Source organism: Quercus robur, chromosome 6 (genome assembly GCF_932294415.1).
Source record: "Quercus robur chromosome 6, dhQueRobu3.1, whole genome shotgun sequence".
In the NCBI taxonomy this organism is placed as follows: domain Eukaryota; kingdom Viridiplantae; phylum Streptophyta; class Magnoliopsida; order Fagales; family Fagaceae; genus Quercus; species Quercus robur.
In genome coordinates, this window is record NC_065539.1 from 13,552,911 (window position 1) to 13,579,326 (window position 26,416).

Sequence of the window (26,416 nt, forward strand, 5' to 3'; positions counted from 1 at the left end):
ATTAAAAATAAATGATCAACTATTTCCCTTTCAGAATTTGGTTTTTTGTCATCCATATTATTTCACAACAAATAGCTACGAATAATAGTATTTCCTTGCTTCTTCTTGTTGCAGCTTCAATTTTTCTTCTACTTGTATAATTAATCTAACCCAGTGGGTTATGGAATCGAATTTATAAAAATAAAAAAAAAAATCTTATAGTCCAAAGGGAGTTTTGTTTGGAATTGTGTGATTGAATTAGGAATTAAGGTAGGTCACTTCGAGGGGACCTGGGCTTCCATTGCAGAGAAGAGAGAAAGAAATGAGAGTATAAGGGGTTAGAGAGAGAAGAAGGTGATTAACAAGAGAATTCATTCATCAATGCTTTGTACAATATGATTCTTGATCTTTATACCAGCATGACCCCAACTATTCTAACCGCCAAATGCTCCAACTAACTAACTAACTAGTATGCTATTACTAACAAATACACTAACTATCATTTAGGTACAATACCCTACAACCCTCAATTAGGTACAAAACTACAGATGCTTATCATTACCCTTCTCCATTTACAACACCTTGCCCACAAGGTGAGGAAAGATAAGTTGCAGTTGATGCAATGATTCCCAAGTGGCATCTTTAAGAGGATAGCCAAACCACTGGACTAAAACCTCAGTAATCACTCGAGACATTAAGGCCTTGGTTCTGGTCTGCAACACAATAGTAGGTTCAACTTGCACTTGACCTTCCTCATCCACAGGTGGCAAAGTTGGTAAAGGATGGATATGCTAACCCAATTTCAGCTTCAAGCATGATACATGGAAGACAGGGCTAATCTTAGCTTCAGGTGGCAAGTCTAGCTTATAAGCTACTGCACCAACCTTCTATAATACTTGGAAGGGACCAAAGTACCTTGGTGACAGCTTCCACTTCCCTTTGTAAGCCATGGTCCTCTGCCTATATGGTTGTAACTTCAGATACACCCAATCACCAACAGCAAAAGACCTGTCCTACCTATGCTTATCAGCTTGAATCTTCATCTTCTCTTAAGCAATAGAGAGTTGCTTTCAAAGAGTACCCAAGACAACCTCCCTCTAACTTAAAAGAGAGTCCAAAACCTCCACTCTATTGGTACCAGGTATGTAAGACTGCATTGTGGGGGCAGGAAATCCATACAAGGCTTCAAATGGAGTCATCTTTAAGCTAGTATGGAAATTAGAATTGAACCAGAATTCAGCCAATGATAACCATTTAGCCCATCTATGGGGTTTCTCACTAGTGAAAGCTTATAGATATTGCTCTGAACTCCTGTTAACAACCTCAGACTGTCCATCAGTTTAAGGATGATAAGCTGTTAACATGGCTAATTTAGTCTCCTACAACTGAAACAACTCGGACCAAAATAAGGAAGTGAATGTGGCATCTCTATCACTTACAATAGAGGTAGGCATACCATGAAGCTCAAAGACATACTGCATATACAAAGCTGCCACTTTGACAGCAATGTAAGGATGAGAAATAGGCACAAAGTGAACATACTTAGTTAGTCTATCCACCACCACTAAAATCACCTCAAACCCTTGTAACTTAGGTAACCCTTCCACAAAATGCAAGCTAACATCAGTCCAAGGAGTAGTGGGGACCTTCAATGGCTGCAGTAAACTAGCAGGGACAGAAGTCTTAGATTTAATTCGTTGACAGACATCACACTCCCTCACATACTTCTTGATATCAGCCTTCATACCATGCCAAAAAAAATTCCCTTTTAGCCCTTTGAAATGACTTAAGGAAACCAGAATGGCCTACCACAGGACTACTATGAACTAAATGCAAAAGTTAGGATTTTAAAGGGCAATGTAACCCTAAAAAAATTTTCCTTTGTAAAAAATCAGGCCATTTTGCCAAGTAAAACCCTTGGGAGCAGTACTAACTTGAATGGACTAAATAAGCTGCTGCAAGCCTTGATCTTGAGAGTAGCTATCCCTAACTATGTTCAATAGGAATGGCAACGGGTCGGGTTCGGGCCGGGTTTTTTCATATCCGGACCCGACCCGCGGGTCTTAACCTGTGGCCCAAACCCGATCCGTTTACTATATGGGTTTTTTTTTCCGGGGCCCGGACCCGCCCCCGTCGGGCCCCACGGGCCCCGCGGACCCCGTTTAGGCCAACCAAATTTGGGCCCAACCAAAAAAAAAAAAAAAGAAGAAGAAGAGAATTGAAGCCTAGACAGAGTCTAACGAAAATCTAATCACACTTTCCTCTTTTTTCCTCCTGAAAATGCAATCTATCAAAACCAAATATTCCTCTTTTTTCTCACACTTAATCGGTAACCAAACAGAACTAGAAAATCATGATTAACAAACCCAAAATCACAAACACAAAAATCCCAAAATCCCAAAATCACAAACACAGAAATCATTGAATATACATGTTTAAATAAAAATAATTACAACATTTTCTCGGCTATTTTCTTGCCATCCAAACGGATCCAAGATCTAACAAACCAACCCATTTTCTCAGCTTCTTTTCTCGGTCGAATTACAGAGACAGTACAGTGGTTCGACAGATATTCTTCAACGACAAGTTGTTTGGGGGTTTGGAGGCTTCGAATTCGCTGAGGAATAGTGGGGGTTTCGATCAGAGGGTGAAGGAAATGTTGAGTACGAAATGTCCATCGGATGATGCTGCACCTGCATCGCTAATGTACGAGTTTTCTCGGCTTGGTTGGGGTTGTCGTGGTGAGAAGAGAAGAGAGTGAGTGAGGTTTGGTTGTGGCTGTGGTGGTCAGAGGAGAGAGGGAGAGGAAAGTGAGGCAGTGAGGACTGAGGGAGGCGTGTGTGTGAGAGTTGAGAGATGAAGAGGGAGAGGCGGATGTGTGAGCTGAAATGAGGAGAGGAATAGAAAATTTTAGGGTTTTTAACTATATATATGTGAGGGTAGTTTAGTAATTATATATATATATAACCGGGTCTTATCCGGGTCGGGTTTCGGGTCGGGTTTAGGGTTTTTTGATAAAACCCGAACCCGACCCGGACCCGCTTCGGGTTTTTTTTTTTAAAACCCATACCCGACCCTATTCTTTATCGGACCGGGTAAAATCCGGCCCATTAGGATCAGGCAGGACCAGGTATCCGCGGGTCAAATCTAAATTGCCATCCCTAATGTTCAACCGAGTAGAATCAAGAACTGAAAGGAGAAATAAACAGCTAGTCTTTTGTAAATCAACCTGTGGAGGCAAGTCAGGGCTTCTAGAAAGTGCATCAGCCACCTTATTCTCACTTCCCTTCTTATATTCCACTACAAATGCATACCCCAAGAGCTTAACAAGCCATTTCTGTTGAGTAGGAGTGGCAATCCTCTGTTCAAGCAGAAACTTGAGGCTTTGATGGTCAGTCCTCACCACAAAAGGTCTTTCAAGCAAGTATGCCCTCCATTTCTTGACAGCAATTGCCAATGCTGACAATTCAGTCTCATAAGTGGACAAATGAAGGTATTTACCCTTAAGGGCATAACTGTGGAAGGCAATGGGTCTATTGTCTTGCATCAGGACAGCCCCCAAACCAACCCCAGAAGCATCACACTCAATGACAAAGGGTTTTGAGAAATTGGGAAGAGCTAAAACTGGAGGTTGAACCACAGCTACCTTGAGTTTGTTGAAGGCCATTAGAGTTGCATCAGACTAATGAAACCCATCTTTCTTAAGGAGGTCTATTAAGGGTTGAGCAATAGCTCCATACCCTTGAATAAACTTTCTATAATACCCAGAGAGGCCTAGGAAACCTCTCAAAGCTTTAAGAGTGGTTGGAATAGGCCACTGTTGCATAGCCATAGTCTTCTTAGGATCTGCCTTGACCCTATCACCAAATATAATATGGCCAAGATACTCAACCTTACTTCACCTAAGTACACATTTAGACTTCTTTGCATACAACTGATTAGACAATAGGGTGTCCAAAACAATTCTCAAATGTGACAGATGATCTTCCAAGCAAGAAAGACCAAGATATCATCAAAGAAAACTAAGACAAATTTTCTTAAATAAGGTTTGAATATGGCGTTCATAAGAGCTTGGAATATAGATGGTGCATTTGTCAAACCAAAGGGCATTACAAGAAATTCATAATGACCCTCATGAGTTCTGTATGCTGTCATAGGAATATCTTTAGGTTTCATACAGATTTGGTGGTAGCCTAATCTCAAATCTAACTTAGAAATAATGGTAGCACCAGCAAGTTCATCCAACAATTCATCTACCATAGGTATTGGAAACTTATCTTTAATAGTAACCCTATTTAAAGCCCTATAGTCTATGCACATCCTCCAACTACCATTAGCTTTTCTAACAAGAAGGATAGGTGAAGAAATAGGACTTTAACTAGGTTGGATAGAACCAACTTCAAGTAATTCATTAACAATCTTTTCAATTTCAGATTTTTGGAAATAAGGATACCTCTAGAGCCTTTCACAGACTGGTGGTGTGCCTTCCTTAAGTGCAATCTGATGCTCATGCCCTCAGATTGAAGGCAATCCAGAAGGGACGTCAAATACCTTGGAAAATTGATCTAACAAGGCAGACAAAGCAGTAGGTAGCAATGGTTGGTTAGGACTAGCAATGTTGACAGCTATAATTTGAAGAACCAAACCCTTCTTTGCTTAATCAGTGAAGAGCTTGTCAGCCTCTGAAAAAGTTGATGGTGATATAGATGCAAACCTTGCAAGAACACCTCTTTACCCAAGTAACAAAATCTCATGGTTAGTAGGTTGAAATCCCAAATGATAGCACCCAATGTACTCAGCCATTGAGTTCCAAGAACCACTGCACACCCCCCCCCCCTAAAATGCAACACATTAAGATCCAACACAAATTTATACCCCTGAATAAAGAAGATAACCCCATGACACACCCCCACTGTCTTAACAATACTGCCATCAGCCACTTTAACTTCTAAAATCTATGATGTATCAAGTGGTAACCTCAAATTATCCAAGTTAGAAGCATCCAAGAAATTATGTGTACTTCTAGTGTCAATGAGAGACACCATCTCTCTATTCTTTATCCTTCCCCTAACCCTCATTGTTTGAGAGGAAGCGATACCCGCCAAAGCATACAAAGTGATTTAAGCAGGAGCAACTATATTCTTAGATGCCTGCACAACTTCTTGATGTCCCAACACCACCCCATCATCTTCCAACTCCACCAATTGCACCCCAGATTTTTGTTCAATCTCCATATCCCACCCTTCAAGCAAAAACAACTTAGCTCCCTTACACCTATGTCCCATTTGCCATTTTTCATCACAGTTATAACAAAGTCCAAGTTTCCTTCTTTCCTCCATTTGAGCACTAGTTAACCTTTGTAATGGAAGCTTGAGTTTCTTATCAGTCTTACTCTCAACCTTAGGTAGTCTAAGAATTGTAGGCTTCCCATTATCAATTACACCACCCCTAAATCCTTTCCTACTACTCAAGAAATACTCATCCTGGATTTTAGCTAACCAAAATGCTTCATTAAGGGACTTAGGTACTAACATTCTCACAGGTAGTCTAATTTTATTCTTCAATCCACTCAAAATATAGCTAAGTTTATGAGACTTTGATAGCCCCACAAGCCTGTTAGAGAGAATTTCAAAATTACCTTTATAAGCTATCACAGAAGAAGTTTACTTGAGACGGGTGAGTGCCTCCATAGGATCATCATAAGTTGTGCCTCCAAATCTGGTTTGTAAAGCTTTAACAAAGACATCCCAGCTAGCAAAACCCCCATCTTATTCAACATTCTAAAACCAAATTAACGCTTCCCCATCAAGATGATACGATGCCATAACCACTTGTTGATGCTCCAAAGTGTTGTGATAAGAAAAGAACTGCTTTGCTTGATATACCCAGCAAGTTGGATCTTCTCCTTGGAACCTAGGAAACTCCAATTTTCAGATTCTTGATAGAATTAACAGGCAAAGATTCTGAATTTCCCACATGATTGTTGACGAGAAGAGCTTGAGAGCTTGAACTTGATGCTTGTTGTCAATTCTCCTCTGCTTCAACCATTCTCTACATGAACCCATTAATGGTTTGCAATTGCTTCTAAATTTCTTATAAAGTTTGCTTATGATTTTTTGAAACCCTAGCTAAAGCTACTATTGTTTTTGAATTCTGTGAGTTGGAATGAGTTTTTGTCATGGCGGTGTAGAAGGATCGAATGCTCTAATACCAATGTTAGGAATTGTGTGATTGAATTAGGAATTAAGGTAGGTCACTTTAAGGGGACCTGGGCCTCATAGCAAAGAAGAGAGAAAGAAATGAGAGTCCAGGGAGTTAGAGGGAGAAGAAGGTGATTAACAAGAGAATTCATTCATCAATGCTTTGTACAATATGATTCCTGATCTTTATACAAGCATGACCCTAAATATTCTAACCGCCAAATGCTCCCACTAACTAACTAACTGATATGCTGTTACTAACAGATACACTAACTGTCATTTAGGTACGATAGCCTATAGCCCTCAATTAGGTACAAAACTACAGATGCCTATCAAGTTTGTTCAAATAATTTTTGCTACCAGTCAAGTTATGAATGTGTGTTCCAGGATTTCTTCCTCAGCCTCACACAAATGCATTCATTTCCCAATTACCAATTTATCATAATTATTTGTCAAGATAACTTCACAAGGATAGCTTAAGTCTTTCTTGAATTTTCAATTTCTAGAGTAGGAAATTTTTTTAATTTTTTTTTTCCACTCCTTGCTATCCAGTGGGTTGTTCTTTAATTCTCTACCATGTTGTGTCAATTGATAGGTTGACTTTGCAGAGAACTTACGTGACGAGTAGTTGCAAACTTATGTAATGCATTGAAAAATGTAAAATAATTATTTTATAAAAATATGTAAAATTTGTTGGATAAATAATACATATGTTATTTTATATTTTTATAAATTTTATGTAATGGAACTATAATGTATTTTGCATTCAACAACAAATAAATAGAGAAGATGAAAAACATACTATAAAAAGATTTAAATTACATAATTATAATATTGTTTTATATAAATTGAGAAGATGTTATTAAAATATATTTTTTTTAAATACCATAATCGCTTGACTAATTTGAACACATCCAGGAATATTAAAAAAAATGCATAAGCCCATTCCATGGAAAAACATGCAACATATTACATTAAGTTTAAATTACTATATAAATTTAGTGTACATAGTTTACTATATTTTAAATATTTATCATTTTATTGCTTTTTTAGGCTCCATAATCTGTATCTCTAATTTCTAATAATTATCTTCTTGTATTTTTTTAGCCCAAATAGAATTAAATTTCATACTTTTCAACCAAAAAATTAAGAAAAAAAAGAAAAAGAGATTTTGAGCCTAAAACTGAAAAAAAATAACCTATAAAAAGAATAAATTTAAAGCTCAATTAGTTTAAAAGAGACCAATTGGACCAAAATGTTACGTTAATGTCTCAAAATGAGTGTACATTGCCTAACTAACAACAATAAATATTACGCTTTATTTTTCAGATTTCATATAAATTATGTAAGTGAGATATATTTGATTTTTCCATCATTTCAATTTGTGAAGAACATAATTCTCAATAAAAAAAAAAAAATTTGTGAAGAACATGGATGGTAATTACTATTGAACCATTGCCGTTATAATTTGGACGCAAATACGACTAATCTTAAAATCACCCATACATTTAAATATAATATTACCAACGTTTTTCCTTTTATCCAAAAAAAAAAAAACTTTTTCCTAATCCAATTGCAAGTTGGACTGCAACCAGAAAACATTATCTGACATCGTGAGGCCGACAGTGATACCTCAATATTTTTGGATAAATTGATGCATCCCATTTATAATTTATTGCAATAATCCTTTGCTTGGCATTTTCAAAGTGCACGTTGCTTTCAAGGAGTAGAAGTAGAACTCAGAAGCAAGAAAAGCACTTCCATATAAATCCCAACCAAAGTTATACCCAGTAGGTAGCTAAACCAAAACGTACAAAACATGAAGAAAGTGATTGGTAAATGTCACATAATAAATAATCAAGGGCATTTAGGGTTGCCCTTGGAGTTCAACTTGTCTCTGTAACAAGGGCATTCAGACTTGTTTCCATATGTCCCTGAAGGAACACAGTTGCACTGTTGGCAGCAGACTCCACAATACCTTATGCAACGGTCCTTCACTCCTGCATTTGCACACCTCACACCGCATTTGGAGTCACAAAAACCTGAAAAAACAAATATGCAAAGAGACCAATCAGCCTACTAGTACTAGAGAAATCAACACCACTAATAAACCAACCAGCTATAGCTAGCTAGCACCATTTATGTGCACAATCTTAAAGGAACTTACTTGGAATTGGAGCATCCCCGGTGGTGGATTCAGCCATAGTGAACTGAAGGAAGGAGAAGCTTAGAAACACTGACACAAGTAGCAAAATTGCAACGACAGGCTTCATTTTTTTTCACTTTTTGGTAATGGACTGTTTGAAATGGTTGTTGGAGCACTAGTGAGTGGTGAGTAGTGAATAAAGCTAAGGTGGCTATGGCCTCTTGAAGTTTACGTGGGTATTTATATTAGTCTTTAAGTGAGGTGTACGCGAAAATTCAGAGAAAGAGACTAGGAGAGAATCCTCGAAAATGACAGAGAGAGATTTACAGCTTTAGTACAGACAGTGATGTCCTAGTCGAGTTGGGGGCACATGCGGTCTACTTGCCTCGTCAGTTTATGCTGTCCAACAGTCTCCAACCAGGTTCATGCAGCAAAGAAGCTTAGTTGCAGCTTCTTTTAAGTAGGGTGACAATTTCAACATGGCTTTTGTTAACTGATTAAGGAGAGTTCAAAAGAGTCCCACCAGCGTCCGAAGTAATAAAAACTAAATAAATAAATAAATGTTCTTTAAACTAAAAATGACTCGATTTTCAATAAAAAAATCAATCGACTGCATTATAAAATTTAATCTTAACGAATGCACATGAGTACTGATTAATTGGATCTTTTTAATATTTCGCTCGAAAGTGCTAGAAAAAAAATATATCGTTTTGGTAATGTGTGTTATTAGAATTGACTCATATTTGTTTTTGAGCCACTATTCAAAAGGTCTTATGGAGCGTAATGAGTGAAATAAAACAAATTTATACTAGGTAGGGTTATGTTATATATAAAAACTGTTGTAAGTTGTAACTTTAGTTTCTCATATAATGGATTAATAACCGCTCGCTTTTGTGGACATAGGAACATTATTGAATCAAGTAAATTCTCTATGTTGATTTCCTCTTCTCTCTTCTCTACTTAACCAATTTTTCACATGTGTGGAGTGTAATTTTTTCAATCTCTATACTTTTTTTTTTTTTGGGAGAAATTCTCCAAAGTACACTCTAATATTAAATACTCGGGATGATTTACTCTAATTTTTTCAATCTCAAAGTTGCACGGTGTAAATTGATTTAATTTTTAATTATAAAAAAGTGAGGACGCGCATTTGCCATTTTGACCGATGGGGACTAAGCTTGAGTTTAGTGCTCCAAATACACTAAACCAAGCTTTGCTTGACCAATGGCACGCTGGGTGAACGGTGGATGTAACATATTTTAGTCGATGTGATATTGGTAAATTTTATTTTTGATCTCTTAAAAGTAGGGTTAGCTTGATTTGAATCTCTTAAATATTGGATCAATTTGATTTTGGTCTTTTAAATACGAGATGATTCAATTTTGTTCCTTACATATGAGCAAAATACGAACGAATAATAAATAAGAATAAATTTTTTATATTTTAAAATTTTGAAGGATCAAAATGGGATAGACCCTATATTTGGGGATTAAAAATTCAATTTGCAATTTTTTTTATTACTCTCTTGCTAGCTTGGCAAGACTACAAGATTCTCAAATAAAAAGACTAAGATTAGTTTAAATCTTGAAAAACAAAAGAGAAAACAAAAGGAAAAGAAACAAAGATTGAATACTAGGTACTCAGACAGTGACAGGGAGTTGGTATCAGGTGAGATAAAAAAAAGGGAGGAGTGGGTGAGACAGTGTGAAGTACAGTCTGTGTATTCCCCCACTTGCTTTTTTGTGTCCGCAATGCATGTGCGTGCGCGTGAAAGAGAGAGAGAGAGAGAGCTGCCTCCTTGAGTTCAAGTGGGACTTGTGGTACGTCAAATGATTTATATCTCAAACTCTATTTATATTATTCAATAAACAATATGGATTCATTTCGAATTCAGGCTTTTTTTTTCCCCTGCTGAGTTGGTCCCTCAATTATGCTCAACAAGTCTGTGTTTTAGTATGGTCCTCGTTAAGCATAAAGAGAACTTAACCATCCAACTAATTTATAGTTTATTTTGCAGTAGAATTTCTCAAATCTTACATTCCATTAACTTTGCTACCAAGTATGCCAGTTTGCTTTACAAGGACATACATCAATCACATACAAAACTAAGCAATACAAGATGTAATGAATAATGATACCTATCCCAGAAAGATAATTACTCATTTTAGGTATAGAAATTGCGCATTAATTTCTACAGCTTGCTGTATATACAGGTGTATATTATATACATGCTTCCTGGTATAAATAGCAAATGATGAAGTTACATCATCCTCCCAGAATGTAGGAAGGACCGCAACGTTGTTCAAAAGAATATTTTTCAGCACTGTGACTGGAAGCAAGCAGATTGACCTGCATTAATTCTCACTGGTTTAGCCAACCCAATTGGAACTTTACACGATCAACAACATGAAGAGCCAGTGCACATGGAGGTTACCTTGACGATCTCCCACTTTGAGCTTGGCCGTGTGGATGCTGCTAAGATACTCATGTGAAATTCCTGTTTTTGAGAACACAAGTAAACATATTGAGGATTTATTTATCAATTGACATATTGCTGCATTGCAGAATAAATGTTGTACATCAACTTGATGAAACTCAAAAACTTTTTTGAGAACTTATTCCTACATTTTGTGGGAGCTCATAAGCCATACTAGTATTGAAATCAAGAAGAGGGGAAACTTTGAGGTAATAGTACCAGGATCATCTTAACAACTGTAATATGTATTTTTGAGAACTGAATTTGGTACCATGAATATGCTAATAAAAACAACTGTTGATGGAAAATGTCATGCAAAACAATTAAGCACCATATCCACAAAAAGACATACCCTAAAAGGATCGCCCCTTAAGGAATGCACAAACATAGGATTTCCTGACTCCTTATACTGCAAAGGAACAAGAAGCACCAGACTTATTTGAAACCTTGGTTATAAATACAGTTATGAAGTAGTTGTGGACATGATTAGATGCTCAATAGGTGAAAATTACAAATTTCATTGTACCTCCAAATGGACATCCCTAAGTCGCCTTCCAGTTTGAGCGCAGCAGATGTGAACAACATGTTCATCACAACTCCCACTGATAATATAGTCCCTTCCATTCATGTAATAGGAGCGTGTATAATTATGAGCACTTCCTGACGAAGCTATCTCAAAATTTATGTTTAGCCTCCCATCTACAGCCAGAAGTTGTTTAACCTGGAAGTCCTTAACAGTTAGCCTCCATTTTCAACTCACAAAGAAACAGCAAAAATTGGTTATTGCTAGAAGGCAAGCCAATAGCCTAACTGCTGAAGCAGAAGACTTTAAACAATGAGATGGGTATACGGCAATAGGATGAGAACATCCTCACCTCTAAGTTTTAGCCAGGTCAAACTCTGAACTAATATCATATTGAAACTGGAGATGGATGACTATACTCATGTAACTCATCAAAGGAAACCCTTCTAATAAGGACAGTGGAGATCATACGCACACGAGTCAAAAAAATTACTTGACTAAATTTTGTTATTTAATAGGAAGGTGTACCTCATTGTCAACAGCTGAAACAAGCAAATAGAGGTCGTCAGGAGAAAAGCAAACCATCACATTTCCTCTTGAACTTGAAGCTGTATAGCAAGGCCGCACTGGGTTCTGTCTCAAATCCCACATCTTGACATCATGGTCAAATGATGAAGTAGCAAACAAAAAGGGGGAATGGTTTGCAAACTTAACAACATTAATTGGTTCTCGATGCATATTAGTGAACAATTGCAAACGTTTTCCACTGCTGATGTCATATAGAGCAACATTTTTTGAGTACCCACTAGCAATAAACTGATCATCTGTCGAATTGATGTGAAGAGAAGTCAGTTGCTCAAAATTATCATAAGTCACTGAAGCAGAACAGCAATAGATATCTGCAACTTTTGGTGGCATATGATTGATGTCAAACAACTTCAAGGAACCATCATCAGAGCCTGCAACAATCTGATCGTTCATCACAAATGAATAAGATATCAGCGAAAAAGGCAGATGTTTTAAATAACTGACAAGTATCCACACCCGTGTACTATTAATGGCTATAAATATTTAAATTATATACATGTATGAGCAAGCCAACCAAGCACACTGGAAGGCTATGGATTCGAATATAATCAGTCCCAATAGACTATCTTCCAGGAGTAAAAATGGTACTTGCTATTTCGACACATTAACCTAATGTGTATGAAAAATTATTTCAAGGTTCAATATATAATAAACCTAACACAACATGGCACCATTAAATTTTTTGGTATCTCAATTTAGCTCATAATTTAGAAAGATCTTTGTGACACATTCTATGTCAATCTTGAGAGAAAGTACTATGCATTCTCATATACTAATATTAGATTATAGTATATTCCATGAGAATAAATAATCAATATCAATATATATATATATATATAAAAGCATAGAACTCATGCAGAAAAGCATGAGGTCCTCCCAAGTGACGTTTTAATTTTGCATTTAGCCTCTTTTTTGCCTCTTTTTTACCTCTTTCATTAATTTTTTTTACTATCACCCAAAAGTTCACAGTAACTTATTTTACTGTTATCTCATTAATATCTATTAATTGCTTAAGTTTACACCACACATTTCTCTATTCTTCATGTCTTTTAGCATACCCACCATTTTAGTATATTCAAAAAAGCAAAATAATAATAATTAAGGACTAATAGTAATAACTAACCATATAAGGCCCTGTTGAGAGATAGAGAGACGGTGAGAGAGTTGGGCATACTTTCATTTCATAGTATGAAATATGGAACACAACACAAATTAGTTGATTTTCATAGTCCCGTTACTCTTTTGCATTTATCTTTGGTTTTATGATTTAAAAAAAAATTAATCTTACCTTGAGAAGGCTAGAAATATGTAGTAAAGCTACTAAACTAATTTTTAATATCTCAAAATGTATATGTTTCTTTACTCTAATTTAGTTTATTTTTTCTTTATAATATATGTAAAACATTATCCAAAACTGTCATATATAAAATATCACAAAATTATTCGTGCAATGCACGGGCAACTTACCAGTTATACGTATAAAAGCATGATGCTGTTGTTACCAATATCACTGAGTCATGGTAGACTTGAAAACAAATGGCGCTCTAATGAAATCACATACCTTGGATGGATGCCTTTTGAGCCAACACAGCCCCAAAACACTGTTCATTGCTCCTATGGATGGGATATAGTTAACAATTTTTCCACTTTCATGGTTAATAACAACTACTTCACCATCCAGAGTTCCAAAAGCCATAAGACAAGAGTTAGATGGATGATACTCAAACTGCCTTGGACGAAGCTTCTTACTTTCTTCTTTAAATGTGTGACTAAAGTTAGACAACGGATGTAAGAGAGGCCAAGCAGAAGACCCAAGTTTGGCAGCACTGAGGGACCTCGAGAAAAAATGTTGACCATTTCTATAAGGATATAGCTGTTTTGGCTTGAAAGGTTTTTTGGAGTAAACACCACTTGTTCCCATTTCACGCTTATGCAAAACACTAACAACACTTTCTTTCTGCTGTCGTTTATAAGGTAAATATTCATAGTATTTTGAAGAGACAGTCTTGGCCATTTCCCTGTCCATCTTTTTGATAGGGATATTATCTAAAACTTCTAAATGAGGCAATGAAACAATCATGTATTCCCTATAATTTTTTTCAAAGCATATGGGTGAAGGATGATGAGAATTATATTTGTTCAATGTGCCATTTGTCAAGTGCTGCTTAGGAATGCTCATAGTAAACCCATCTTTGTCTTGAATCTACAATTTTCCAAGAGAAACCTGTTAAATAGACTCATAAATTGTTTTTTTCACTTTATATACTGATCCAAAAATCATATTTGTTCTTACCTTAGTTTGTGATTTGGCCTGACCGTTCAAATCAGGAAGGGCAGTAGATGATAGTTCTAACAAACACATTCCTTTCAAGTAACTTGAAAGTTTGACTTCACCATTCTCTGAAAAACTATTAATTCTGCTCTGGATCTTACAAGCTGTTTTTGAATCATCAAGAGAAAGTGAGTTCCCAACTGCTTTTGTGCTCAAAGCAGGACATGTAGCATCTCTACCATCAGTAGACGGCACCTCTCTGTAATAAGTCATATTCAATTGAGTCAAATCATTTCTCTCACAAACATGAAAATTAGTTTTCTCACCAGATGATGCAGGACATGGACCAGTGTCCTTGCAACACAAGCAATTCTGGAAGCGTAATTCTACCAAAGAAGGAAGTTTTGATAGTGCAGCAGTAGTTGTCCAGAGATTAGCAACTCTTGTCTCACACATTGAGAGATGCATCAGATTTGGCATGCAAGCAAAACAGTCCCTCTGGATATCAGTGAGTGAAGTACAAAAATCCAGATTAAGGGTGTATAACCACTTAAATCTTCCAACAATGTTGAGTTTTTGGATATGGAGAGACCTCAAATTCAAAACTTCACAAGCCAAGCCATTCTGGCAGATATCCCTGGAGAAAACCCAAATCAAGAAATTAAGTTAATGCTTCACTTAAATATGTAAGCCTTATTTATGTATTTATTAATGGTTAAAGAATTGTATTGTCTTAATCATTAAACTTTCATAAAGGCGCAGGTGCAAAGATGTACAGAGCACTACTCAATTCCTGGAATAATAACTATTACAAACCATATAACATCCTTCCTCAGTGACATATCCAGGAGATCAATGATCCGGAGCTTTAGATTGATTGCATGCATCAAAGCTGTAATGTTTTCTTTACTCAAGGTACAATGTGATTCCTGAAGTATGTCAACTGCATCAATATCACAGGAATCAATTGACATAAATGCATCGATTAATGGGGACACGTCAGCATCCTTTAGCTGCTCTAATGAAACCACTATGCTACACTTTTCATGGTGCGAGCCTTGGATCTTGGCCTGATATTAATGAAACAAAATGTGTTTTACGTGAGCGAAGAAAAGGTTGGATATTTGCATACTTAAGAAATACTAAGGTATAAAAAGAAGAAACAGAAGCTAAGAAAACCATGAAAAATTGCTTGATCAATTATGATTTAAAGTAAGCAGAACTTTAATTTAATAAAAATAAAAAACCTTAGAAAACCAGGATAACACTGCCGAGTTGGGTAGCACCTCATGCCTCTTGCAAGAATCAAGATAGCTAGCACCCAAAAAAAAAAAAAAACAGAGTTAATAGAATATTAAAGATAATAAACAGCATAGGAGTGTCAAAAACCTTAAATAAACAAAAAGAGCATCAAGCCAATTATTTAGCGACTAAAAAGGGGCAAAAAGTTGTCATGGTATTTCCGTGAATATACACTAATACACAACAAAATTTTTAATTATCTGGAAACTGGCTTTATATTCATTCCATGAATTTTTCGCAATGTTCATGTTTAGACGAAGTTACAATTCTTAAAATAAATCTACTCTACCATGAAGTAGGAAAAATTGATAATTAGTTGACAGCAACTACTACATACTTTTTAATTTTATCCAAAGAATTAAAAATAATAATAATAATAATAATCCAAGTGAAGGGAGAAATGAGAATGCTTCCTTAATTACTTGCCAAATCCCAGAATAACTAATGCTTATGCATTAGTTTGTAACAATCTAAATAACTGCCAATATAACTTGCCAAAAACACTAGGTTTTCTGAGCAACTCCATGTGAAACACTCTCTATCACAAAGTAAAATTCATTACAAGTTCCCGACAACATTCACTCAAACAAGCTCTCAAGTCTCAACAACTATCAATTCACAGCCCCCTTTTTACACCAACTTCCATATATTGCTGCCAAAACAAAGCACACAGCAAGAGAGAGAGAGAGAGAGAGAGAGAGAGAATTACCGAGCTTCTACGGTGGAGATAGTCATGGAAATGGCTTTTTGCTCTTCCTCTACTTGCTGGTCTTCACCATAAGAGTGATAGTGGAGCCATTGTGAAGGTACAAAAAGAGTAAAAGACTAAGAAGACTTTGGGAAAGTAATACTGGTAGAGTGAATTTATGGGCAGGTGAGAACGTGTGTATACAAAAAAACAGAAGGTATAAGAGCAGTGGCTTCTCAGAACCACATGTCAAAAGAGATAACCCAAGTGTCCATTTCACCATTTCAGCTGTCTAAGATTTTTTTTTTTTTTTTTTGGGTCGGATCAGGTCGAAGTGCTGGAGCTGATGGCTAAGTGCTAACCTATGGCGGCTCCACCGGCCCAACTAAAAACGACACTTCCAGCACGTTGATTCCATGCGATAAGAGAGTTTAACATTTTTTTTTTTTAAGAAACAGATAAGAGCGTTTGACATACGTTTATTAAAAGGAAGAAAAGAACGAAAAGATTAAAGAAGGAAATAGATATGGCCATATGGGTGAGAAATTTTTTTTTTCAAAATGAATGAAAAATATATATATTATAATTTTTTATTATCATATTTTAGTTATGCTCTTATTAAATATGGTAGCTATCTTACACATAGGATCTATATTTTTTTGAAAGAGACGTGTAGTACACCAAGTCACCAATTATATAAAATAAGTTATCCTAATTTGTAACAACAACAACAACAACAACAAAAAAAACTCTCATGTTAAGCAATTTTAATAATAATAAAAAATTAAAATAAATAAATAAATATATAATTGGAGAAGGAGAGGGGGGCTAAGGTGAGCTTAGAACCGCAAACATAGAACAACATATTTGAACTTGAATCATTGCTATACAAACTAATTCTCAGCCATCTTTAAAACTTTGAACTTATTTTCAAAATTATAAGAAAAATGATATATTTTAAAATAAAAGACTTCTAAATTTCTAAATGATATTATGTAATTAACATCATCTGACAAGTGACAATAAAACTTTGAAAGTTGTTAAGTTCAGAAAAATATAAACAAGTTTTTTTTTTTTGATATAATGTATATTTCTTTATAGAAAAATCGCACACGTTAACTCATTGACCAATACGACACTTCACTTATATTAGTAAATTACTCAAGGTCACAATAATTGAACAATAATTGGTGGCATGTCGGGATCGCTATGGATATACAAATTTAAAAAGGGTATAGCCATTTTCTCAACCAAAAAAAAAAAAAGTATAGCCAAAACCCCAAGGTAATGGTCTAGCTTTAAAGTCTAGTTAGATCCATAAGATTTTGGGCTGAAAACTCTTAGCCAATATTTTGGGGTCATCCTAAGAAATTTTTCCAATAATTATCTAATGTATATAAGACAAGATAGAGGGAGTACACAACAAGAGGATTAGATGAGTCCTTTAATAAACACACTCAAGATTAGTTAAATGCTCAAAGAACTACAAACCCAGCGGAGATAATATAGCTCAAAAAGCATAAAAGGCATGAGAATGACCTTAGCTCATCTTACCAAAAAACTATCAACCTATATAAGAATCACGTATTTTAGAATCTCGCTAGTAGTTTCAACCATTTTCTCACATTAACCATGACAATAAAAATTCAAGAAGATGATTTTCTGTAAAGTGCCATAAAGATTCTACATAAATGGAAGGGGGGAAATGAGAATGAATTATGCATTCAAATTATCAAAAAAAATTGCCCATTCTTATTCAAAAGAAGAATTTTTTACTAACTTCCTTTTTTTTTTTGCTAAACAATTTTTCACTAACTTAAGTATTGAAGGAACAATGGTCGGCATCACAACGATACCCTTATGGTTATTTTGTTTCTGCACAAGTCAATTATCCGTGTTAATTGTGTAATTAATTGATTTATCAATTAGTGTCACTAGTGTATAACCCATGCATATACATGATACAATTAAAAAAATTACAATTTCACACATATATGGATTCAAATTATATTCTCTCTCTCTCTCTTTTATTTTTTATTTTAATTTCTTTTGGATATACACATGAGTTTACTCTTTCTTTTTTTCTTTTTTTGTTTATTGAGTTTTTGATGATTTATTTATATTAGACCATTCATTTTTTACACCTCATTAACTCACCTAGAACAAAAATTAAAAAAAAAAACTTAAATAGGACACGTGACGCAAAATTAGACAATAATTGAAATACAATTTAAACATAATTAGATTTTCTCTCAACTTCACCTATTAATATATATATATTTATAGATTTGTGGGAATGATTAACGTCTTCCGTCATGACAAAGATTGTATGGTTTGGACTCTTTCAATAGATGCTCAACATGGCATTAGAATTGTTAGAGCGGTAAGCGAGAGACTTGACTAATATTATAAAAATCGTATAGTTTAAAATAATAATAATAATAAATAAATAACTAGAAATTGTTCATGGTTTTTTGAGGACAAATATGATGATGTTATAATTAATTTAATGATTACCTAAAACTAGCAACCTTGATTTTTTAAAAGAAATCTACAAAAATTTAAATAGTTTTCAAAGCTAATTTCAAAACTTATATAAGAAAAATATAAAATAATATAGTGTAAACAAAAAATAACATTAAAATATAATTAATCCTTCAAGTATAGAAAAAATTGCATGAATAAATAAATATTTTCAAAGTTTCACATACTATTGATCTTTCAAGTAGTACAAAACCTAATTTCGTAAATTTTTTTTAAAAATTTCGTATTTAATCATGTCAAGTACATAAAGTTACAATAAATGTATAGGATTTTAGATACATTTTTTTTTTTCACCAAATAATTATATATTCTCTTTTTAGAGAGGGTGAAATTACAAAATAAAAATGACATAATGAAAATTATAAATATATCAGTTATAGCAAAAAGCAATACAAATTTTTATTTATTTTGGATTCTCAAAAAAAAAAAAAAAAAAAAACTTTATTTATTTTGCTGGTATGTGTCATATCCATGCTCTGGACTCTTGCTTTTTTAGGTATGGTGTTTATCATAAAGGTGATTGGTGTGGTGTTATGAGTTATGACCTTATTTCCAAAAGGCTAAGGATATCTTGTCGTGTTGCATTTTGGGAACCTAAAATGTTTAACACTCTACCGACTTTCAAAATATCATATTCTATCTCTCATATTCATTCGTTTCAACCTATTTTTGATCTCTTTCCTAAGTTGAATCTAAGGGCCCGTTTGGATTGAAGGGGGATGGGATAGAGTAGAGTAGAATTAGCTAAAAATAGACTAATTTTGGGTCAATTATACTCTATTTTCCCTCCCTCTCCTTCAATCCAAACCGACCATAAGGTCCCCCCCCCCCCCCCCCCCCAAAACAACTCTAGTTAACACACCGTCTCACTTAATTAAGTCAAGTCTTACACTTTAGTGAACACAATCAGTCCTACTCAAGTTGATTGTTAATAATTTGTTCATTTTGAAGACACTAACAATGCACCATCTCTTGATCTTCATCGGTCTACTAGAAAGGAAGCCAAAACATGAAAGTAGTGATAATCATGGAGATGGCATGGTAATAAGCAATAAAACAGGAATTGGATGCACTTGTAAAGATACATACATAAGACCTAGTTTATCTATCTCCAATGGAGTCTATTATTGGTAATATACAAGTTCAAGACTTGGACGGTTATATTAAGTGTTACAGTCTTATGTTAGAGGATTCCCACATAAATATGGGAATGATTATGAATCAAACTTTGTTCTTATTGCACGTCTTCCATTTGTGTGCACTCTTATCACAGACTCGCAATTGCTACCTCTCATTATTAGAAACTCCTTCAAATTGATGTAAAAAATGTCTTCCTCAATGGTGATCTTCTAAGCGAAGGATTCTGCATCAAACCTTCCTCAAGATTCTCACATCCACCACATAAAGTTCAGTGTCTTTGTCATGTTTTATAGGGCTTAATAAGCAAGCATCTCAGACTTGATTTGCCAAGTTCAATCGTATAGTTTCTTACATTAGGTATACTGCTAGTTCCTACAATTTTGCAATTTCCATTCGCCACACAAACTGTGGCACTATTCTTTTGGTTTTGGTTTTGATTTTTCTTTTTGTTTTTGTATGTTGATGACATGATAATCATTTGGAGATTATTTTGATGGCATCCAAGAGCTCATGGTAACTTCTCAATTAGCAATCCGAGATGAAAGATCTTAGTATGCTCAATTATTTTGTTGGATTTACGTTGATTACTATTTGACACATACCAAATATGCCTTAAACCTTTTGTTTTGTGTTAGACTCAGTTGATAAGCAAAATTGTTCACCCCAATAGAATTTAATGCTTGCATCACTCCCCAAGATGGTGAGCCACTTTGTGTTCCACCCACTTTGCAATGGTTCTTCGCATGCTTCGTTATATCAAAGGCACCTTGTAATATGGTCTCTACTTATATTCGCAATCATCTCTTCAACTTTGTGCCTACAATAATACCGACTATCATAGCATAATTCAGATTGCACACCATGACATTTTTTTCGAGCAAACTAAACATATCGGGATTGATTGCCATTCTGTATTCCATAATCTTCTTCATGGTACTTTACAACTTCCTTTTATGTCATATCGTGATTAGCTTATTGACATTTTTACTAAGCCCTATCCACCTAGGCACTTTAGTGATCTTACCTCCAAACTCAAGCTTTTTTCCTCTAACCCACTTTGAGTTTGAGAGGGGCCATGCAATTATTATCCCCTTAGATCCAAGCCTCCAGTTGAGTCCACTGCACTTTGCATTGTAATTGTTGTACTATTAGTTTACACTATACTAATATATGTAGGCTTTCTTTATACATTTTAGGTGTGATTAATGAAAAAAAAAAATTAGTATGCATTTGGATCTGCTTATTTTGCTGAAAACTAAAAAAAAATAAAATATATATATATATATATATATATTTTGGCTATTTTTCATTAATGAATTTATTGTTCATTGGCCTGATTGCACTGTTCATGTCCCATGAATAGTGCAACAGGCGCTGGACTTAAAAAAAATAAAAAATAACGTAACTACTCTAAACAGACGCAAACGCTCACTACCCAAATGGAGCCTTAGTTTCAATAAAAACAACTCTTTTCCAAGAAAACAAAAAATGTCTTTTATGCTTCACAAAAAAAACTAGAGAAATACTTTTTGTAGAGTTTTTATTTTTGCTTGTTTTTAAAACTAAACTTTTTTCCCTTTAAAAGCAAGACGCAAACGCTCACTACCCAAATGGAGCCTTAGTTTCAATAAGAACAACTCTTTTCCAAGAAAACAAAAAATGTCTTCTATGCTTCACAAAAAAAACTAGAGAAATACTTTTTGTAGAGTTTTTATTTTTGCTTGTTTTTAAAACTAAACTTTTTTCCCTTTAAAAGCAAGTCCAAGCACCCTTACTAGTTAATAGACAAAATAGCCCACTTGTAACTTAAAAGTTGTGTGGGTTTCAATTCATAGTATAGTGAGAATTAATGATATTTTTTATAATGTCACATATGTTTGTGATTGAACCCCACCTTTTCATTCTCCTATTATCTTTAAAAAAAAAAAAATGGAAAAGTAAAATCCCGTAAAGACCTATCAAGAATCCTAATCAATGTTTTATCAAAAACAGATCCTACTCAATGAATAAAGAGTGGAGGAAGACATCTCCATTACTTGAAACGCAAGCATGTCTTACAACCGGGAAAATGCAAATCTTGTCCTTCATGGCTCTCAATTTATATATGCTACTAGTCCCTTTTTCGCCTAACATATGAAAGTTGAAGGTGCTGATAGCAAACGCTAGGATTCCTACTTCCTTTAAATCGCCTCAACTTTATAAAGGTGATGAATCTGAAGTGACCATGGTTTTTTATTCTTTAACTATAATACAAGACAATTTACACGTCCCCGTGATCAATAATCGCGTTGAAAATGATGACATTAAAAATAAAAAAAGCATTCTAGCCTATGTGACAATAGAGCTATTCACCCATCATGTGAGGGGGTAGTGCAAAACAGCCAATAAGTGGGTGCGACAATAATAAGGTTGATTATTTGGAAATCCATTGGTCAAATTCACGAGAAAGACTATGAACAATTAGAGTCCTTGTTTGGATCATATAAAATAGGTTCTTTAGTTGGTTCTGATATTTAATAATGCATCTTTCACTAAAGAAAAATTCTTGAAATCTTTACACATACAAATCAATTTTCTTTTTCTTTATTTTTTTCCTCACTTTACTTTTGTAATTGATCAAATCAAACTGTGATAATTTAGTACTAGAAGGTAATATTATAAAAACCCAAAGAAGGAGCAAAGAATATGGAAGTAGATGCTCTCCAATAGTAGTACAAATTAAAACAGTAATAAAGTAGTCAATAGAAAACTACAAAGTGTGATCATAAGCTCTCCCAAAAGAATAAAAGAAGGCAGGTGATACAGTAATAAATCACAGAGCGAACCAAATCATCACCGGCCAGTAAATAAAAATAATTTAATCAACATCAACGTGGGACCGCCATACGAATGAGATAAAAGATTGAAATAATGAGGCACGTAATAGTATTTTCTGTCTCTCTCTCTCTCTCTTTTCCTCTCACTGTACGCTTCTTAAATGACCATACCCAATATAGCCCATCCAAATGCCATGCCAGCCATAAGTTTCTGCACGGACCTGATAGTCACTGCCCCGCTCTGCATTTTTTGTTCCAAAGATTCAAAACGTTAGAACCCATGAATTAATTATTATAGATCTAACTATTTACATTTTTAATTAATTTTTTACAATAGTACTATCAAACAACAACAATATTAAGTAACGACTATGCACTAAAAGGTGTGGTCCCGAAAGAAATGTATTACTTAATACAACTTTGCCATTCTGCCACGTAATTATCACAAAAATTATGATATTTCATGTGTTACTAATAATAGGTACCGTGAATTGTGTCTGTGTGAGTGTGACATTCTGACATGGACTTCATTTCATGTTTCTTTGTGTTCTGCAACTCAACAACTTTCTTTCACTCTTTAATAACGCTTCAGTACCGCTAGCTTGGTTTACCAGATAAGTTTAACCAAACTAAACGGTAATATTGGTTAAACAGAACTCAGATCTACATCTCCAAACAATCGTTGCCGACACTCACTACATTACAATTTACGAAACATAATAATTCTACTACACTTTGTAGTTTGTACACTACACAGTTCACTGTAGAGTACCATAAAGTTAACACCGACAAGTACGTACAACAATGGTTTAGCAGTTAAAACAAGTAACCAAGGAAACTATGTTAAGTAAAGAACTTTCAAATTTCTAGATCTGATCGCACATTGCACAAGTTAGAGCTAAACCGTATAGCAAATTAAAAGTTAAAAATCGAAAAAAATCATACTGACCTCATCAGCCGCAGTTGACGGTCCAGGTGAGACAGAGTCGGCACTTGCTGGTCCAGGTGATCCGGCTGGCGGCGCTGGAGGACTTTCCAAAGCTGGAGCTGGAGCTGGCGCATTATGCTTCTTCTTTGTCTTTGTCTTCGTCTTCTTCTTGCTTGGAGCTGGAGCTGGAACCTCGGCCGGAACTGGTGGAGAACTGGCGGGAACAGTTGCCGGAGCAGGAGTTGGAGGAGATTTCTCCGGCGCAGGAAGAGGAGGAGAGCTCACCGGAACTGGAACCGGTGGTGAGCTCGCTGGAGCCACTGCCGGTGGCGACGCCGCAGGAGCTTTGGGTTTAGTCACTGGCGCTGGTGCTGGAGCCTCCGGCTTTGGCTTTGGCTTCGGAGGAGACGCGGCAGGAGAGGTAGCCGGTGGAGCTGAAGTCGGAGATGTGACCGGAGCTGGAGACTTTGGTTTTGTAGGGGCTTCAGCTGGTGCTTGTGGTTTAGACGGTGCTATAGCTGGTGACGAAGCCGGTGGAGTAGCAGTGACCGGAGTAGTCGGAGTCGCCGTCGGCGCGGCTGCCGGAGCTTGAGCTCCGACGTTGCTTACAATGACGCAGATGAATGCGAATGCGAGTACACATTTCCGATCCATTGTTATTTGTTTGAGAGAGAGCGAGAGAGTGAGAGAAAGTGAGTGAGCGAAAGACACAGACGAAGACAGCAATAACTGCATAGTGTTTATATAGGACCGTGTGAGGCCCACGGGGGTGGGAGTTGTTGAATCTGGACCGCGAAATGACTAATGGGCCAACCAATCGGTGGGCCCTTTATAGCCGTTGGATCATCGCATCAAAGGCTAAATGAAAGTTCAGACCTTTGGGGCCCACGTGCTACAACCAAACAAAGAGGCACTGTAATGTGGTGATTGAAACAGTCTGTCTGGGGCCCATTAGCTTCATCAGTGGCATGTGATATTGAGGACAATGCATTATAAGATTGACACCTTGCTTCTTGACTTCTTAGTTCTTATGCCTTTATTACGCGTTAGCACCGTTATTATGTGATGTAATGTTATTCTTGCTTTTGCTGGCTTTGACGGCTAGGTGGTTTTTGGCCCAAGTAAATTACTTTTTCCCCCTATAACCTCCCTTCTACGTAAAGTCAATTAAGATCATTTACTTTTACTTTTCTCAAAAAAATAATTAAGATCATTTACATTGAGCAAAAAAAAAAAAAAAAAGATCATTTACATCAAATCAAATCAATGCAAAATAGAAATAGTTTTAATTTTACAACTAAGTTAAAAATATGTAAATTTTTTATTGTTTATCTAAAAAAAATAAATTTACAAAATTACTACAGTGTAAATTTATACTGGTAATATTTATTTTTTAATTAATTTTTTATTATTTCTTTACATATCTTGATAATGGAGAAAAAAAAGTGAATGGTGATTGTTGTGTGTGAATAAAAAGAAATAATTTTAAAAATAAAAAATATATATTAATGAAATATAGTGTAAAATAAATAATCTAATATGAAGTGTTTTGAAAATTGAGTACGTAAAATATAAAAAATAGATTCTTATAAAAATTGATAGAATTTTTTGCATACACTAATGTGAATGCTTTAAGCATCAAAAATTTCATATTGATTGATATTACATATTGTTAGTGGTGAATAAAAATATAATATTAATAATAAGTGACGTGAAATTTTTTTGTATCAGTAGCATGCTCTCTTTCATTCATATGTTGTTTTTTCTTTCTTTCTTTTTTTGATAGGTCCTTCATATGTTGTTAAAATAATGTAAGTTGTAAATGGAAAAATATTAGTACTTTTTTAATGAATTTATCACTAGCAATCACAGTACAATAGGAATCAAAAAAGGCAATCACAATGTTATCCAAAAAAAAAAAAAAAAAACAATCACAATATATATCATCTTAAAATATTTCATGTGATTGTTTTTAGTTCCTGTAGAAGCAGTTGGTGGTACTTGGTACAGCTGGATAGTGAGGATACAGCCAGCGTTAGGAAGGCTTAGCAAATGCGACAGACCAATAGGGGGTGGCCACGTGAGATGATAGGTAATAATTGTGGCGCAAAACCTCAAAAGTTTACAGCAGGGTGGAGGTTGTTTGGTAACGTTACTTGACATCCAGCCCACCGCCAAAAAAATGGGGGCCCATGATGCAAAGAGGCATAGGAAAGCGTGCCTTGTAACACAAATCATTTCCGTTACCCCGTCCTCCGTGCACGGCTGTGACTGTAGGAAGAGAGAATATTTAGATTGCAATTAATTTTTTCTTTTTTCTTTTTTGGTTCAAAAAGTTTGTGAAGTCAGAAGTGGAAATAAGAACTTGTGTGATTGGCCAAATGTGTCTTTAAAAATGGTTAATAATGGGTCCTCGATGTTTTTTGCGTTGACAAGTTTAGAGTATCAAGTGATGTTATTATTAACTAAAATTACAATAATTCTGTCGTTTATCCTTAAAAAAAAAAAAAAAAAACTAAAATTGCAACAATATTTTTAATAAATGAGATTGTATTGTTTTACACTTTAAAGTTTTTATTTTTATTTTTGTCATATTATAATTTTATATTGAAGATAATATTTCTTTTATTTATAATCTTTTAATAATACATATCGACTAGAAAATATCAATGTGAACAAGAAAAACATATATATATATATATATATATAAAGATAGAGAGATTAATTGAATATTAAATGGAATATTCTAATTACTTCACGCTCGGATGAGGTCCATGATTGGCTTTGCCTTGAATCACCGTGATATCTTTCTAG

General features: G+C 35.0%; 3 protein-coding genes across 3 annotated transcripts; all 3 read right to left on the reverse strand.

Moving 5' to 3' along the window:
• Positions 1-7,912: 7,912 nt before the first annotated feature.
• Positions 7,913-8,577, reverse strand: LOC126732856 (peamaclein-like). The gene is made up of 2 exons (XM_050435900.1): positions 8,347-8,577; positions 7,913-8,221 (listed from the first exon to the last, which is right to left on the reverse strand). The coding sequence occupies exons 1-2, from the start codon at positions 8,450-8,452 to the stop codon at positions 8,037-8,039; spliced, it is 291 nt and encodes a 96-aa protein (XP_050291857.1). The 5' UTR covers positions 8,453-8,577; the 3' UTR covers positions 7,913-8,036.
• A 1,770-nt stretch (positions 8,578-10,347) lies between these two features.
• Positions 10,348-16,457, reverse strand: LOC126732857 (protein DWD HYPERSENSITIVE TO UV-B 1-like). The gene is made up of 10 exons (XM_050435901.1): positions 16,196-16,457; positions 15,432-15,498; positions 15,001-15,254; positions 14,206-14,821; positions 13,474-14,115; positions 11,853-12,293; positions 11,328-11,522; positions 11,154-11,210; positions 10,760-10,822; positions 10,348-10,674 (listed from the first exon to the last, which is right to left on the reverse strand). The coding sequence occupies exons 1-10, from the start codon at positions 16,219-16,221 to the stop codon at positions 10,591-10,593; spliced, it is 2,445 nt and encodes an 814-aa protein (XP_050291858.1). The 5' UTR covers positions 16,222-16,457; the 3' UTR covers positions 10,348-10,590.
• Positions 16,458-22,544: 6,087 nt separating this feature from the next.
• On the reverse strand, positions 22,545-24,325 carry LOC126732859 (lysine-rich arabinogalactan protein 18). The gene is made up of 2 exons (XM_050435902.1): positions 23,624-24,325; positions 22,545-22,915 (listed from the first exon to the last, which is right to left on the reverse strand). Exons 1-2 carry the CDS (start codon positions 24,254-24,256, stop codon positions 22,832-22,834), a joined length of 717 nt encoding a protein of 238 aa, XP_050291859.1. The 5' UTR covers positions 24,257-24,325; the 3' UTR covers positions 22,545-22,831.
• Between the last annotated feature and the right edge of the window lie 2,091 nt (positions 24,326-26,416).